The 18,653-nt window shown below is 47.1% G+C and overlaps 1 protein-coding gene across 1 annotated transcript; it reads right to left on the bottom strand.

Annotated features, from left to right (window-relative positions):
- Positions 1-3,025: 3,025 nt before the first annotated feature.
- Positions 3,026-17,159, bottom strand: LOC140454331 (beta-1,3-galactosyl-O-glycosyl-glycoprotein beta-1,6-N-acetylglucosaminyltransferase 3-like). The gene is made up of 2 exons (XM_072549050.1): positions 16,715-17,159; positions 3,026-3,562 (listed from the first exon to the last, which is right to left on the bottom strand). The coding sequence occupies exons 1-2, from the start codon at positions 17,090-17,092 to the stop codon at positions 3,026-3,028; spliced, it is 915 nt and encodes a 304-aa protein (XP_072405151.1). The 5' UTR covers positions 17,093-17,159.
- Positions 17,160-18,653: the final 1,494 nt, after the last annotated feature.

Below are 18,653 nucleotides of genomic sequence, written 5' to 3'. Positions count from 1 at the left end.
GGGAATATGGGATGGCGTTTTTACAGGGGGCAGGGTGGGAGGAGGTGTAGTCTAGGTAGCTGTGGGAGTCAGTCGGTTTGTAGTAAATGTCTGTGTTGAGTCGGTCGCCCGAGATAGAAATGGAGAGGTCTAGGAAGGGGAGGAAGGATTCTGAGACGGTCCAGGTAAATTTGAGGCTGGGGTGGTACTAGCTCACCAAGCTGGAAATGACCTTGTTTACTGCCCACCAGCTAGTCCTCCACCCTCCAGGGCACAGCAAACACTGTGACATTCATAGTACAGTCTCTCTTAACATCGCAATGGTGTCACGAACCCACTGAAAACCCACAGAAAGCAGAGATGAGGGAGGGAGGCAGAGAAGTGAGAGGCAAAGAGAGAGAGAGACACACAGGGAGAGAAATAGGGAGACAGAAGAGGAGAGACAGACACACTGTCTATGCCTATGAGGGAGAGAGAGCTGTGAGGGCTCACCTGGCTGAATACATCTTAAATGATGAAACAAAATTCAGAGACAGATCTATAGTCATTGACAGTGTGGGGATGGCATTTCAAACCCATAGCCAAAGGAACAATGATGGGAACAATGTCATGGTGAGTTCTTCCTCTGTACCTAACACCATTCTGTCCCTGTCCTGGGAGTTTTTGATGAGGATGGAGTGGAGGGAGATTTACTCTTATCAATCCCAGGATTGTTCCTGCCCTGGATGTATACAGATGGCATTACATGTGGCATTACAGAGACAACATTTCTCTTTGTATAGCTTCTGCTGTCATTGCCCTGTCAATTTTGGTGGGAGATGGATAAAATGGAGATGTCTGAGTCCTTGAAGTATGAAGCAAGCTCCATTAAACAATCCATGGATGTTAGACTAACTCGGGACATTCACACACATAGGTCAGCTTCCGTCATTTGTACAGAAACCACCCTGAACCCCTCGATTAGATTCCAGTCTGAAACGCACTCCTCCATATCTGATATTCTTTATACAATCCACGCCGAGACCCTCAATTAAATGTGGACATCATTGCAGTGTTCTGATTTCTGTTCATTAAACAGAGTGACAGTGTCCAGAGTTATTGTGCCTGGAGGTATGGTGTCCGGGGTGATACAGGAAAATGAAGCTGAACCAAAACCAACCTCCCGATCACTGGATTTGCAACACAGTGACATTTAACCATTCAATGACCCTCAAAATCGTTCAATTGTTCCTAACCAGAATTTACAAATAACAGATCTTGGATGTCAAGTTTATAACTTAATAAATTGTTAATTTCTGTTTATGTCACTATGCAGAACACAGATGATCATAAACCCATGCACCCCCCCCCCCCAATTCGCACACCAGCAGACAGTTAAGAGATAAACTTGTTTAAAATTTTAATTTGCCAGTTGATAACAGTTTCAATGATAAATAGTAGGCCATCATGAAATCCTTTGATGCTGGGTTGTATTACAGGCACAAGAACTGTACACCATGTTTGAACTTAAAGTCACCAGTCAATGCGAACAAATTCTGCAGAACTGTGGAGACTAATACTCATTCCCAAAGACTCACATTCTCATCTCAGACCTTTTAACAAGTTAACAACTGGGGAAATAACTAGACAAAGTCAAACCAAAAAGAAGATCAGACCAGTCCAGCAACTTCCAAAGAAGCACTTCCTCCAAGCCCAAAATCCAGTCAGAGCGAGGTCACTCATGGTTTTTTCTTTCTTTCTCACCATTCTCTGTGGTTACCTGCCTGGCAGCATTCCTCTTACTGACTGACCCATTCAATATCCATCCAGCTGTCAGTCCCTGAGCAGAACTACATCTCGGTGCTGAAGCGTCTGCTGTGTTCAGAGAGCAGTAATTCACCTGCATTACCTTTCCTGGCCAGATCCTCACAGCAAACATCAGTCTTTTGGGTCTCCAGTTTTTTTAAAAAGAAGAACTAGCCACTGTTCAAAGTTCAATTCTCAATTTGGACTCAGTTCCAAACCAAAATGAGAAAAATATAAAAATAGTGATGGTCACAACACTGGTCTTGCAGTGTCCAGCTGTACATGCCCACTCGTGCAGTGTTCCAGTAATGCAGTGTCCACTCGTGCAGTGTTCCAGTAATGCAGTGTTCCAGTAATGCAGTGCCCACTAGTGCAGTGTTCCAGTAATGCAATGCCCACGAGTGCAGTGTTCGAGTAATGCAGTGCTCACTCGTGCAGTGTTCCAGTAATGCAGTGTCCACTCGTGCAGTGTTGAGTATTATTGGTGGATGTGTCCCTGTGAGACTGGGCACAAGTAACCCCATCGACCTGTGGCCAACCGCTTCAACTCCCCCTCCCACTCCACAATGACACTTCCTGCACCACCAAATCCAAGCTATCTGACGACTGGAGGAAGAACACCTCATCTTCTGCCTTGGGACCCTCAACCACATGGCATCAACATTGACATCACTAGGTTCCAAATCTCTCCTCTCCCCCAACCTCATCCCAGATCCAACCCTCCAAGTCGGCTCTCCCCTCTTGACCTGTCCATCTTCCTTCCAAACTATATGTTCGACCTTCCCCACCGACCAATCACAATCACCCCCCCCCCAACTGGATTTACTGAGCACCTTCCCAGGTACCTTCCCCAAAAGCCCCACCCTCACTCTATTTATCTCTCAAACCCCTTACTCCCCCACATTCCTGATGAATTGCTTATACCTGAAATATCGGTTCTCCTGCTCCTTGGATGCTGCCTAACCTGCCGTGCTTTTCCAGCACCACACATTTTGACTCTTACAGTGACTAATGTTACAGTGCTAAGTCTCACAGTGCCCAGTGTTACAGTGGATAGTATTAAGGTATCCAATCTCCACAGTGCCCAACACTATCGTGCCCAGCCTCACACTGTCTCATGTTACAGTGGCCATGTTACAGCATGCAGTCTCACTGTGCCTGGCCTCCACAGCAGCCAGTGTTATACTATACAGTTTCACAGTGCCCAGTCTCTCAGTGTTTCCGATGTCTCACCCACCACCCCTACCACCATCACCGAGGTTTACTCTGTCCCAACCTCTAACCCAGCCCCAGTTTTACCAAGTGTCCTGTTTCGGAGATATTCCTCCATGCACTGTACTGCCGTGTTGTCCATGTTGGGGTCAAACTTATTTGCAAAGAAACATCTCTGACGGACCACCCAATGTAGATCTCCTGCCCCATACACACAAACCAAGTGGCGATACCTTCCCGTGCAGGGAGGGTATAGGGCACCCCTCGCAACGTCACCAGCCTCAAAGGACCACTTTACTGCCCGGCCTAGTGTCCTGGTGGCTCCTTGGGTGTAGGGGATGGAGCCTGGTACATTGGGCATTCTGTGCAGGGTAGCCCACACATGCTCGTCTGGGCTGTAGGTATCCTCCGACCACTTGAGGAAGGCCTGGATCTCGGCACTGTCAAACACATGGCCAACAAACTCTCTGGAGGCCATGAAGTAGGCACTGCCCATGAAGATGGAGGGGCTGATGTTCAGCTGGTCTTTGAGTTGCGCCGTCAAGACGACTTGGTCGAGGGTATCGTGGTGGTATTGCCAACATTTCTAAAAGGCAAGTGCAAGAGAGAGTGAGAGAGATGAGAAAGCAGAAATGATAGCTTTTCAACTTCACCTGTGGCTTTTTCCCTCCCCAACTCCTCTGCAATCTCCTTGCCCCCAGCTCCAGCAAGATCCATGCACACTCCTTCTCTCAGTTACTCACCTTACAGTGGAGAACAAGGCCATTCAGCCCCTCAGGCCTTTCTCACTCCTATTGCCTAGTGCCAGTCATCTGCCAATTTCCCCATATCCCTGCCTCCCAAACCATCTCCCAATGCTCATTCGCTGAGCAAACATAAAACTCATCCTCAAACTCTCCCAGTGGATCTGGCTTCAAACTGTGCCCTCTGGTCATAAAGATTGAGAGCACCTGAAAAATAGATCCTTGAGCCCATCGTGTCTGCGCTGGCAAAACAGGCTCCTTGCTACTCCAGTCTCATTTTCCAGCACTGGGAACATTGCCTTTCATGCCTCACCAGTGCAATGGAGACACTTTCCTGTGGTCATCAACTCCTGGAATGGGACTTGAACACAGAGCTTTTGCCTTAGAGAGAAGGACATGGTGTGCAGGGATATAGATCTTTGAAAGTTGCATTGCAGATAGACAGGGTGGTGAAGTAGGTGTTTGATACCTTTCCCTTCATTGGTCAGGGCATTGAGTATAGGAGTTGGGATGTAATGTTGCAGCTGTAACAGAGATGGATAGAGCTCTGAAAGATAGTGGAATCAAGGGTTATTGGGATGAGGCAGGAACAGGATACTGATTGTGGATGATTAGCCATGATCATAATAAATGGTGGTGCTGGCTCGAAGGGCTGAATGGCCTACTCCTGCACCTATTGTCTATAAGTAGGAGTATCTTTGATTATCTCTGATATGCCTTTGCCATTACCAAGTGTGATCTATTGTCTGTAGAGGACATTGGTGAGGCCACTTTTAAAATACTGCATACAATTCTGGTCGCCCTTCGAAAGAAAGGATGTTGTTAAACTTGAGAGGGTGCAGAAAAGATTTACCAGGATGTTGCCAAGATTGGAGGGCTTGAGCTACAGTAAGAGGTTGAATAGGCTGGGGCTATTTTCCCTGGAGGGTCAGACGCTGAGGGGTATCCTTACAGAAGTTCATAAAATCAGGAGGAGCATGGATAGATGTTGAAATGATCAGCCAGATGATAGTACACTTCACACAGCTTCCTTTATCACATACATGCAAGAAGACTCAACCAGCCGGGTCAAAGCCCACCCTTGCCTGGAGAGTCTGAATCAGGCAGTTGCAATCACACTTTTACACACAAATCAGCGTTCCCCTTTCACGAATTACATTTTGATTTCAAGCCTTAGCAACACAACTGATCAATCAGATCCTGATCTAGGTACATGACGTTTAGCGTTAGATCATTGACCTTAAACTTCTACAACACCTGTTGAGTGTTGTTTCGGTCTTCCTGCCTTCTCACTTAATGGGAGCCAGTTTCAGTAAGCTAGCTAGCTGCTACGTGCTTGGCTGCACTTTTCTGTTGCTGCTTAGAATTGTTTAGCTGACCTCCTTTTCTGTTCTTGCCCCATTTTGATTCCTTCCAGGTCGGCTGTATAGCCAAAGGTCTTTTCCCAAGGGTGGGGGAGTCAAAAACTAGAAGCATAGGTTTAAGTTGAGAGGGGAAAGACCTGAGGGGTTACTTTTTCATGCAGTGGGTGATGTGTGCCTGGAATGAGCTACCAAGAGGTGGTGGAGGCGGCTGGTACAATGACAATATTTAAAAGGCATCTAGATGTGGACATGAATAGGAATAGGTTAGAGAGATATGTGCTAAAGGCTGGCAAATGGGACTAGGTCAGATTAGGATGACTGATCAGCGCAGACTGGTTGAACTGAAGGGTCTGTTCCATACTGTATGATGCTGTGACTCCATGCTCTCTGGTTATTGAGGTTTAGAGCACCAAAATAATAAGTTGCCCTTCAGCCCATCGTGTCTGCACTGGTCAAAAAGACCAGCTTCGAACTATTCTCATCCCATTTTGTAGCACTTGGCCCATACCCTTGAATGTCTCACAAAAGCAATGAAGACACCTTCCTATGGCCATCAGCTCCTGGAATAGGACTTGAATACAAAGCTCCTCTCTCAGAGTGAAGGACACCACACATTAGATTCTCTACAGTATGGAAACAGGCCATTTGGCCCAACAAGTCCACACCAATCCTCTGAAGAGCAACCCATCCACACCCATTATCCTACCCAATATTTACCCTTGACTAATGTACCCGAACACTATGGGCAATTTAGCACGACAAATCTACCTGGCCTGCACATCTTTGTGGATTGTGGCAGGAAACCAGAGCACCTGGAGGAAACCCACGCAGACATGGGGAGAATGTGCAAACTCCACGCAGACAGTCGCCCAAGGCTGGAATCGAACGCAGGTCTTTGGCGTTGTGAGGCAACAGTGCTAACCACTGAGCCACCGTGCCACCCCTTCCGCAAGACACAAGACACTTTATTTACATTGTGTCAAAAGATATCTTTTATCCTCGGTCCTTGTGGCATCATGCATGGGAGATATGGATCCTTGGTTACCAAGGGGAGGATAGATGGTATGCAGGAATGTGGATGGTGGAACAGGATCAAAAGGGCCAATGGCCTACTCTTGTTTCTTGTATATATGGGAGCAGATTTTCTTTTTCCAACTTACATCGGCACTTGCCATCATCTCATACAAATGTAATTTAGGCTTCATTTGCATTTCAATTCCTCAGATCTCCCCACCATGCCTCTAACCCAAAATCTTACATCTGCATTCCATTGCACTTGTACAATCGGTGAACAGTGAAGTATATTTCCTTGTCTTCATTACCGAGTGCTCACCCTGTACCCATTGAATAAACCTCACCCCAATCTCCTTTGTTCCAATGGGAGCATCGTTGACCTTTCCAACTGTGCCATCCAACTTAAATCCTGGCACCATTCTGCAAAATCTCCCTGTCCTGAGGGCCCTCACATCATTTTATAGTCACTGGAAATGACCACAACAATCCAACTGGGGCTGAACCAATTCGACATGCAGCATAACTCAACCATTTATTGGCATCAATGCCTCTATTTATGAAGCCTTCTGCTTTTCTACCCTCTTATGGCCTCCCCCATCTTCTAATGTCGATGAATGTTTATCGCCAGATCCCTCTAATCCTGCGCACTCTTTACGATTGTGCCATTACATTTCTATTATCTCTCCACATCCTTCTCCCAAAACATAGCACCTTACACTCTTCTGTATTCACCTCTGACTGGATGCTGTCTGTTCACTGTGGTGACTCTGGACAATTCACATCATCCTCACCATTTGCCAATCCTCCAGGTTTATCATTGCCCCGAATATGGGCATTCTGCCACATACTCCAAGATTGATATCACTGACATATTGAATAAAAGCAGTCGTCTATTTAGGGCTGAGAAACGGAAACATTTAACTTACAGGATAGTGAAGTTATGGAATTCTGTACCACAGGAAGCTGTGGAGTTTGAGTCATTGAATATTTCCAAGAATGCGATTAACAAATATTTAGGTTTCAAAACCATCAAAGGCATGGGGAGAAAGTGTTAGTATGGCATTGAGATAGAGGATTAGCCACGATCATATAGTATGGTGGGCCTCATGGAGAGCCAAATCATCTTCTCCTGCTCCGGGTCTTGATGTTTATATGTCCCAGCTGTGTGGATCATTCCCACCTACCAACCTACCAACCTCTCGTCCAAAACAAGATCCATGAATCAGGGCTTGTGTTGTCAATTTTGTTGTTCAGCTGTTTTTATCTAGTGCCTAGTGAAACACTTCATTGAATCCAGTTCAGACAATATTCTCTGCATCCAAATTCTCAGCTACTTCATCAATGCATGATGCGAGGTTGGAGACTTACCTTTTGAAAACCTGCACTGGCTTTGCTTCATTAATTTGATCTAAGGCAGGTTGGTGCGAATTGCAGCCGTAACTACCAGCATGAATGTCAAGTGCATGATATAAAGTAAACTAGGATCCATGTGGTGTGAGCCTCGGAGACCCAGGTTCAAGTCGCTTCTGTTCCAGAGTTGTGCGATAACATCTTTGAACAGGTTCATCAGTAAATGTAAGACCATTAACAAGTCGGGACAGGAGTCGGCCATTTGGTCCCTCAAGCCAGCTTCACTCGGATCGTGGCTGATTCAACATTCCTCAAGTCCATGTTCTTGCCCTATCCCCGTAATGTTTAATTCCCCAACTGAGCAAGAATCTATCTATCTGAGCCTTAAATATATACAAGGACAGCTCTCTGTGGCAAGGAATTCCAAAGATTCACAACCTTCTGAGAGAGGAAATTCCACCTCATCTCAGTCTCAAACTGGTGCCCCTTTATTCTGAGACAATACCCCCCCTGGTCCTGGACTCTCCCATGAGGAGAATCATCCTTTCAGCATTTACCCAGTCAAGCCCCTTAATACTGTCCATTTCAATGAGGTCAACCTCCGAGTACAACGGGATCTTGATCAGATGGGCTAATAGGCCGGGAGTGCCAGATGGAGTCTCATGTCAATAAATGTGAGGTGCTCTATTTTGGTTTGGCAAATCAGGGCAGGAATAATACACTTCATGGTAAAGTCTGGGAAGTGATGATGAAACAAGAGATCTTGGAATGCAGATTCATAGTTTCTTGAAAAAGGAGTCGCAGATAGATAGGTTAGTGAAGAAGTCGTTTGCTACGCTTGCCATTATTGGTCAGTGCATTGTGTGTAGTACTGAGGAGGTCATGCTGTGGCTGAACAGGACATTGGTTTGGCAATTTCTGGAATACAGCATGCAATTCTGGTCTCCCTGCGATAGGAAGGATGTTGTGAAACTTGAAAAGGTTCAGAAAAGATTTACAAGGATGTTGCCAGAGTTGAGTATGGAAATGCAGGAGATTGGTACTAGATGTGGAATAATGACATACACGATGTGCTGAATGGCATCCTTCCGCAAGAATTCTTTAATTCTGTGACTGGCGCAGAGGGAGATTAACTTCAAGGTTCATGTTATCAGGAGGGACACCAAAGCCCTTAGCTGAGTGGTCAGAAAACTCCCTCCTCTTTACTTGAACTAAGGCATAACCTGTCTCCACCAATATCATAGCAAAAGTCAGCGATTCGTCCCTTCAAGTCTGCTCCACCATTCAAGAAGATCACTGCTCTTCTGGTTGCAATTTCAATTCCACATTTCTATCGGTTGCCCTGGGGTCCTTATCTTTTTTTAAAAAAAGGTCACCTTGCTCACCCTTTCATAACTTCATCAACTCAGCCTTCACAACTTCGTACAGAAGAGATTTACACAGTGTAACAGCCCTCTCAGGGGAAAATAATTCTGCAAAGCATTGGTGAGGCCACTTTTGGAGTACTGGGTAAATTTGTGATCGGCCTGCTGTTGGAAGGGTGTTGTTAAACTGCAAAGGATGCAGAATAGATTTATAAAGATGTTGCCAAGACTGCAGGGTTTTAGTTATAAGGAGAGGCTAGATAGGCTATGACTTTTCTCACTGGAGTATTGGAGGGTAAAGGGTGACCATATAGAGGTTTATAAAATTGTGGGGGAAATCAATAAAAGTGAATAGCCCCAGGATGGGGGAGTCCAAACCCAGAGGGCATAGGTTTAAGGTGAGACCTGAGGGTGGTGCAAATACGGAGCAAGTTGCCAAAAAGAATTGTTGTAGTGGGTACAATTACAAGATTTAACAGACAACATAAATAGGACAAGTTTAGAGGGATATGGACCAAACACAGGATAATGGGACTAGTTCCAATTAGGATACCTGGTTGGCATGGATGAGTTGGACGAAAGGGTATGTTTCAGTGCTGTAGGACTCTGACGATATCTTATTCTCCAGAACATCTTGTCAAACCTACAAGAGAAAGCAATGTCCCATCAACTACCTTATCATGTCCCCTCAGAGAAATTTATACATTTCAAAAAGATCTCTCAGATTCCCAAACTTAAATGTGTAAAAGCCAATTTGTTCAACCTTCCTTCATAAGATAAACCCTTCATCCTAGGAAAAAGGCAGGTGAAACTTGCTGTTTTAAATGAGAGAAAAATGTACAGACTGATTCTGATGTGGTCTCATCAAGGCCTTGTATGGCATTCTCTCCACCCCTCAGGCCTGGAAATGGACTCTACATTTTGAAGAAAAATGTCTGTACTAATGGACTCTGGACTAGAAAGGACTCTGTTTGATGGTAATTAACTGTCATATGGTTTGTTGGGCTTATCACCTGCACTGTCTTGCATGTCCCTGGGTCTGGCAGGTCTTACTGTGAGCTGGGAGGCTCGTGGGTCGTCCTGAAAGCTGTCACCCCAAGAGCCGGCGAGTGGGTAGGCCATCCTGTGAACCTGAAGGTTGGTAGGCTGTCCCGAAAGCCGGAGGGTGGGTAGGCCACCCTGATGACAGTCTCTCCGAGAGCTAGATGGTGGGTAGACCATTCTGAGCACCGTCATCCCGAAAAGGGGTAATCGGGACGGGCTGTCCTAGAGGTGGTCGAAAGCTGTGTCAGAGCAGCCAAGAGCCAGAAAGCGTGTAGGGGCGGGCTGAGATCCAGAAGGCTTGTGGGCTGCCCTGCACGCTGTCGTCCCAGGGAAGGGGACAGGCTGTCCTAGAGGTGGCCGAAAGGTGTGCCAGGATAGCCCACTGGCCAGATGGTGCATCAGGGTGGGTGAGAGCCCAATAGTACGTAGGGACAGACCGAGAGCCAGAAGGTGGGTAGCTGTCCTCAGCGCTGTCACCCCAGGTGGGTACTGGGGTGGACAGTCCTTGAGGCCTAGCTTTGCTGCTCCTCTCCCTTGTAAAATTGCTAATGTATGCAGATGTAAATGTTAACTGTTGTGCAGTAACCTCTTTTTTGTATTTGTTTAATAAAATAAAAAAAGAAACGGGGAATGCTCCTTTCCCTTGTAAAATTGCTGTCTCTTGTATACAGTTGTAAATGTTAACTGTTTTTGTAAACTGTTTTGTAACTGTTTATTTATAAAATTTATAAACAGGAGATTCAGCGGTCTTCTCAATTTAGGGGACTGACTGTGCTGGCTGGGTCACAATCAGTGTGTTTCTGTTGGTTTGTGCTTGTCTTTTGTGTGGCGGAAACCTGATTCCTGAACTGGCTGAATTATTTAGCCAGTTTGTTAACTGGCATTCCTTTAGGGAGGACTGATTGTTAAACTCCTGATGTACATACTGTGTTTCAGGTGTAACTCAGTTCTCATTAGGGGACTGTTCTTTCACTGACTGGTTATAGTCTGTGTGTTACTCTTTTCTTCACTTTTGAGAAAAGGACAATGTTAATTTTGTGGTAGGGCTTAGCCCTTGGACTCTAGTTTTCTTTGTTTTTTGTATGTGTCCTCACTGTTTGGACTTGGCCCTTGTGGAAGACATACATTTTACCAGAGGAGCTGTTCCTATGGGGAGGCCTAGCCCTGAGACTGGGCCTCTGAAGATTGAACATCTGTGTGTGTGCTGGGAGGTGAGCACTTGCTGTATCCTGGAGTTTGGGAGAAGACCTTCCCTTCAGGAGTGGACCAAAACCCCTGTGAGTTAACCACCTTTACAATGTACTGTGTTCCTGTGAGTGGGCCTGGCTCTCCAAGGATGTGCCAGGACTCCATGGAGACTGAACACCTGTGTGCTGTGGGGTGTGCATTTGCTGCCTTTGGTTGTAGACCTTGTTTTTAGCAGTGGACTCTATTTCTGACAACACATGTTGTAAACTGGAGTAGACTCTGTTCCTGAGAACTCTATTTTTTTTGACGACTGTATATTTGGTCTCTGTGTACCAGAAAGGACTCTGTTTTTTCACAATTAACTCTATTGTGTTTCTTGTTGGGCTTATCACCTGCACTGTCTTGTGTGTCCCTGGGTCTGCAGGCCTTACTGTGAACTGGGATGTTCAAGGGTTGTCCTGAAAGCTGTCACCTGGAGAACCAGAGGGTGGGTAGGCCACCCTGATGCCAGTTGCCCCTAGAGCCAGTAGATGAGTAGGCCATTCTGAGTGCAGTTGTCCTGAGAAGGGGTAATCTGGATGGGCTGTCCTAGACGTGGTCGGAAGGTGTCTCAGAGCAGCCAAGAGCCAGAAGGTGCAGAGGGGCAGACAGAGAGCCAGAAGCAGTCCTCAGCGCTGCTGCCCCAGTCGTAAGGTGTGTCAGGGCGGATCGAGAGCCGGAAGGTACGTAGGGGCGTGCTGCCTTAGAGTGGCCAGAAGGTGGGAGGGATTGGGGTGGGGTGGGGAGAAGACTTGCTGGGATTTTGGGGGGTCTGTATTGTATGTACTGTTTATTGCACAAGTGGACTGTCTTATATGTATGAATGTCATTGTTACTGTTTGTAATGATTGAAACTGGGATTTGAGGTTTGTCCTCCTTTCCCTGAAAACCGCTTGAATGTCAGGGTTTAGGGCTTGGCTTTGTCATTCCCCTCCCTTGTAAAATTGCTGTTTCTCTGTATACAGCTGTAAATGTAATTGTTTGTATAAACTGTGAATTGTTTAATAAAATATAAATAAACAGGACTGTCTGTTTCTTTTCTTCCTGGTGAAGGAATATAAATTGAGGAGCAATTATAAATGTTGTCTGTGAAAATCACAAAGCTGAATCATGAAAGAGGAAGGGGAGTGTAGGTTAAGCTAGATATACTTGTACAAACAGTTATAAGCATCTGTTTCCCGCTTCTGCAAAAACAAAAACCACAATCAAGAGGTCATAAGGCTCAGTGTGGATGAAGAATGAGAGGAAATGTTGCTTTTGCAAGCAAGGAAGCAGATTGCAGTGAAGGAGGATATATACGCTAACAATAGACCACAGAGGGATGTGGTGAAATGGCCAAGCAAAACCTGTACTGTTACGCACAAGGCCAGATAAGGCAAGAGATAAACCAGAGGAATGGGCGATGGGTTTAGAGTAGTGGGAGGAGGGAAAGGGAAATGAATTGTATCAAGGTTTTGTACTGTGTGCCTACCTTGTAGACACCACTCTTGCAAGAGTATATCTGATGATACTGCTGCAGCAGATCTTGTCTTGGACTGAAATTAATGAAGTGAGTGAGTTCTATTTCCCACATAAATTAAGATTTACACATTTGTCAGATGCAGTGAAAAACACCAACACACTTGACATGGGTACTAGGGAAAAATAAGCATGACTGCTATCGGGTGGAAGTGGAAGAAAAATAAACAGGCATGTCAAGGGATCTGCTCACTGAGAGCTGGCTCTAGGGGAGCTGGATCAGCATATGAAGGACTCTTCAATCCTCTTGAGGAGACTGACTTCAAAACAGCCTCAGTGTGTCCTATGTGCTGCTGTTGGTGTCTTCCTACTGAGGAGCAGTTTATTTTTAATTTTTTTTTCATAGTTTGTTGTGATTTGTTTTCTGGGGTTTCTTTCTGCTTATTTCTGTTAATTTGAAGCTGTGCTCAGCTGCACAGGCAGCTACTACCACCACTGCTGCTATAGTCTGGGCCTGCTCTTGCTACTGAAGCCTGGACCTCGCCTGCACCCCTGCTGCTGCTGCCTGGGCCTACCTACACCTGGGGATAACTTCGACTGCTACTCCTGAGGCTGCTTCTGAAAAAAATAAACAAGACGATCAGATGTTCTGTTCACTCTGAGCTGGCTCTGAGGAAGCTGCATCCGTGTCAAGGACTCCATGTGTAAACAAAAGGGTGAGTTGGTGACTGGATAATGGCCTCTGTGAAGTTATTCTTGATGTCGGGGTTTCCTGATCCGCGAATGCTACCTGACCTGCGATGCTCTTCCAACACTGTTCTAATCTTGACTGTAATCTCCAGCATCTGCAGTACCCACTTACAGTCAGAGATGTACACATGGAAACAGATCCTTCGGTCCGACCAGATATCCCGACCCAATCCAGTTCCACCTGCCAGCACCTGGCCCATATCCCTCCAAACCCTTCCTATTCATATACCCATCCAAATGCCTCTTAAATGTTGCAATTGTACCAGCCTCCACCACATCCTCTGGCAGCTCATTCCATACACGTACCACCCTCTGCGTGAAAATGTTGTCCTTTAGGTCTCTTTTATATCTATCCCCTCTCACCCGAAACCTATGCCCTCTAGTTCTGGACTCCCTGACCCCAGGGAAAAGACTTTGTCTATTTATCCTATCCATGCCCCTCATAATTTTGTAAACCTCCATAAGGTTACCCCTCAGCCTCCAACATTCCAGAGAAAACCACCTCAGCCTGTTCCACCTCTCCCTATAGCTCAAATCCTCCAACCCAGGCAACATCCTTGTAAATCATTTTGGAATCCTTTCAAGTTTCACAGCATCTTTCCAAAAGGAAAGAGACCAGAATTACACACAATATTACAACAGTGGCCTTACCAATGTCCTGTACAGTCGCAACATGACCTCCCAACTCCTGTACTCCATAGTCTGATCAATAAAGGAGCGTATACCAAACATTGCTTTCACTATCCTATCTACCTGCGACACCACTTTCAAGGAGCTATGAACCTGCACTCCAAGGTCTCTGTTCAGCAACACTCCCTAGGACCTTACCATTAAGTGTATAAGTCCTGCTAAGATTTGCTTTCCCAAAATGCAGCACCTCGCATTTATCTGAATTAAACTCCATCTGCCACTTCTCAGCCCATTAGCCCATCTGGTCCAGATCCTGTTGTAATCTGAGGTAACCCTCTTTGCTGTCCACGACACCTTCAATTTTGGTGTCATCTGCAAACTTACTAACGGTACCTCTTACGCTTGCATCCAAATCATTTATGTAAATGACAAAAAGTAGAGGGCCCAGCACCGATCCTTATGGCACTCCACTGGTCACAGGTCTCCAGTCTGAAAAACAATCCTCCATCACCACCCTCTGTCTTCTACCTTTTGAGCCAGTTCTGTATCCAAATGGCTAGTTCTCCCTGTATTCCATGAGATCCAATCTTGCTAATCAGTCTCCCATGGGGAACCTTGTCGAATACCTTACTGAAATCCATATAGATCACATTTTCCGCTCTGCCCTCATCAATCCTCCTTTATTACTTCAAAAAACTCAATCAAGTTTGTGAGACTATTTCACTATCAACCTCAGAATAATCCTTTACATGCTCTGAACCAAACTTACATTCTTTTTTGTTCACTCTTAACTCTTCAGGGGTAGCCATAAGCACCCACATAGGCCCCAAATATGCCTGCCTCTTCATCCATCAGCACCATTCCCCACCTTTTCCTCCACTACATTGATGACTGGATTGGCACTACCTCGTATTTGCATGAGGTGGTTGAAAAGTTCATTAATTCTAATTCTGCCAACACCTTCCAACCTGACCTCAAATTCACCCGGACAATCTCGGACACCTCCTTCCCCTTCCTGGACTCCTCCATCTCTGGCAACCGACTAACCGTGGACATCTACGACAAACCCACCAACTCCCACAGCTACCTGGAATACACCTCCTCCCACCCTGCCCCTGTAAAAACACTATCCCTTATTCCCAATTTCTCTGCCTCTACTGCATCTGTTCCCAGGAGGACCACTTCCACCACAGAACATCCCAGATGGTGTCCTACCTCCAAAAACTACAACTTCCTCTCCCACATGGTTGACAATGCCCTCCAGTGCATCTGCTTCATTTCCTGTACCTTACCCTTGAACCACACCCCTCCCAACGCAACAGGGACAGAACCTCTTGGTCCTCACCTTCTACCCCACCAACATCCGGACACATTGCATTATCCTCCACCACTTCTGCCACTTACACACAGACTGCACCATTAGGGACATATTTCCCTCTGCAGTCCATCTGCATTTCAGAGACTGTTCCCTCTGCAACTCCCTTGTCAGATCCACACCCTCACCAACCCACCTTCCCTGGCCTCTGAAAAGTGCAAAACCTGCACCCACATCTCCCCCCTCACCTCCGTCCAAGGCTCCAAAGGATCCTTCCACATCTGACAAATATACTTGTACCTCCACCAATGTCATCTACTGCATCCATTGTACCCAATGTGGTGTCTTCTACATCGGGGAGACAGAACTCTTACTTGCGGATTGTTTCAGAGAACATCTCTGGGACACCCACACTCACCAACCAACCCCACCACCCCGTGGCGGAACACTAACTCCCCCTCCCACCAAGGGAATGCAGGTCCTGATGCCTGGATATTCCACCTTGGAACCCTGATCCGCCTGGTTGCAATGTTGATTTCACTAGTTTCATCATTTCCCCACCTCACCTTATCGCAGTCCCAAGTCTCCAACTTAGCACCACCCTCCTGACTGGTCCATCTTCCTTCCCACCTGTCCCCTTGACCTTCTACAACCCCCCGCCCCCCTACCGATACCTTCATCTATCACATTCCCAGCTACCTACCACCCCCAGCCCCACACCCATCCCACTTATCTCTCGGCCTCCTGGTCCACAAACCTCATTCCTGATGAAGGGCTTATGTCCGAAACATTGATTCTTCAGATGCTGCCTGACCCGCTGTGCTTTTCCAGTGCCACACGCCTGACTCTGATCTCCAGTATCTGTAGTCCTCACTTTCTCCTACACTCTTAACCTACCTACATTCCTGTATACTCTCGTAATCAGTCTATATCCCTCCTTATCCCAGGCTCACCCCCCTCTTTCTACCCCATTCCTTTCACCTGACCATGTTCCCTTCCACCCATCTGCTCCACCCCACCCACTGTCCAATCACAGCCACCTTCTCCCTGCATCCACCAATTGCCATCCCACCTACCTTTCCCCAGTCCCACACCCCCATTCTGCAGCCCTTTCCTCTCCCTGGGTTCTGATGCAAGTTTCCGACCTGAAACATCAATTGCCCTTCTATTCTGTTTGCAGCTCAACTCTCCAACTCCTCCTATATTCCTTTGTACATTCTGAACCTCCCTCCATGCAATTGAACTGTTGTAACAACCCTGTCTCTCTTTGTTACAGAGAGGAGTTACTGAGGGAGAGGGATAAGTTAGTGGAGGAGAGGGATTACAAAAGGGAGAGGGGTTATAGAGATAGAGGGGTTACAAAGGGTTTACCCTTCCGTTACCCCTTTGTAACAGGCAGGAATGAAGAACTGGAGGGGGGGGAGGGAGGATGGAAAACACTTGGATGGAGAAAGGCCCAGCAGACAGGAATGTGGTTACCTTTTTCAACCCTGGTGCAGGATCCGACTCAATCACATTGGAGCTGTTCAGAGCTCTGAGGCTGCGGACTATCTCCCAGTTGGTCTTCAGGGGGATGTCTTGGCCACACACGTTGATGAAGTACCTCCAGGGGACAGGGCTCTCTAGCAGGTCCTTCATGCAGTTGAGATCTGCCTGAACTCTGCTCCAGCCAGCATAGGTGACCCACTCCAGCTTGGCTGAGACAAAGACATTGTGGAAACACGAAGCGATGGCCCGAACGGCCGCATGAAATTGACTCGGGGATTTGCGGTCCACGTGGATACAGTAGACATTCTGTGGGGCGTAAATGCTCCGTAGAAGCCTCTCGAACATCTCAATGCTCTGGTGGATGACCATGGAGTAAGCCAAGGGGAAGTGTTCCTCCTCAGGGCTCAGGGGGACAGTGATATACTTGCGGGCCCTCACAAACGATCTGCATTTTCGGGTCATGTTCAGATAATCTCCCTCAGTGACGGCCTGGTGCTTGAGGGAGACTGTAATGGAGTTGAGGAGGGCCCTTTCGACCTCCTGCCTGTCCCCCTAGATGATCTGCCAGCAGGTGGAGTTCTCCTCGACCAGGAGGAGGTGTTCCTGCATTGGACTGGTGCCTGGTTTCACCAGCCTGAGGGTCAGCCGGCCCCCTCCTCTCTGGACCAGCATCCTTTGGCACAACAACACCACACTGAGCACACACACTGCTGATCTGAGGCACGACCAGTGGGTACAACGCTGGCTCAGCTTGGGCATGGCACTTTCCAGAGGGCAATGTCCCCAGCCTACAGGTGATAGGCAAATGCAGAATGGATGCTCTCTGTGCTGGGCAGCACTGCCTCCACTAGGCCGTGGGGAAGGAGTGGCTGCAATTTGCTGGAGAGGTCGCAACAGCCAGTCCCCTCTCCTTGTTAGACTCTTGTCTTTCCTTTTCCCCAAGATTCAACGAATGACTCCGACTTTCACTCCCTCTCCCCCCCGGAACTGATCTCCCTCTGGAATACCTCTCCCTCTCTTCGTTAACCCTCCGTAATCCCTCTCCCTCTATAATCCCTCTCCTCCACTAACTCATCCCTCTCCCTCAGTAACTCCTCTATCTCGTTCCTCTCTCTCTGTAACTCCTCTCTCTCTCACTCACACACACACATTAACTCCTCTCTCTCTTTCTCTGTCCCTCAGTAACTCCTCCCTCTCTCGGTAACTCTCTCTCTCTCTCTCGGTAACTCCTCTCTCCCTCTCTCACTACCTCCTCTCCCTCTCCCGGTCTCTCTCAGTAACTCCTCCCGCCCTCCTCTGGATGAAATCCAGCCAATGTTCCGTTGTTTCTCTGTCGGAGTCCAGGCTCACCTTGCTCCTGTCTGCCTGCCTGGTTACAGGCGTTTCCTTCCCCGGTCTCTGCTTCTCTCCGACCGTTCCTGGACTGGTGTCGCCCGGGTGAAGTAAACGAGAGGATTGCGATGGTGTACAGTCTGGATCGGAGAACCTACTACCAGAGCGACACAGAGCCAGCCAAGTCCAATAACCCACACCCCAGCCTGGACTGAGATGCTCTTTCAGGAAGGAACCTTCCATCGAGCCCACAACAATGTGGGTGGGGTAACCCTTGGATGAAGAGAGGACCAGGAGACGGGAAGGACCTGTTTGTACTGTGACTCTTAACTGCCCTCTGGGCTATTAGGGATGGGCAATAAACACTGGCCTGGCCAACGGTGCCCCCATCCCATGAATTTATTTGTTAAAAAAAATGACAAATGTAAATCAAATTGAATCAAACTTCACCACCCGTCATCCCTGTCTCTCTCTCTCTCTGATGCGAAATTGGAATTATGGTGATTTGACCATTCATATTAAAGCTGTGAATGTGAGCACAGCAAGTTGATATGAATCCAAAAAAAAAATCCCCTGGCCGAGAGTGGCTCAGAGGTTA

Source organism: Chiloscyllium punctatum, chromosome 29 (assembly GCF_047496795.1).
Source record: "Chiloscyllium punctatum isolate Juve2018m chromosome 29, sChiPun1.3, whole genome shotgun sequence".
In the NCBI taxonomy this organism is placed as follows: Eukaryota; Metazoa; Chordata; class Chondrichthyes; order Orectolobiformes; family Hemiscylliidae; genus Chiloscyllium; species Chiloscyllium punctatum.
This window is presented reverse-complemented; position numbering and strand designations above follow the sequence as displayed.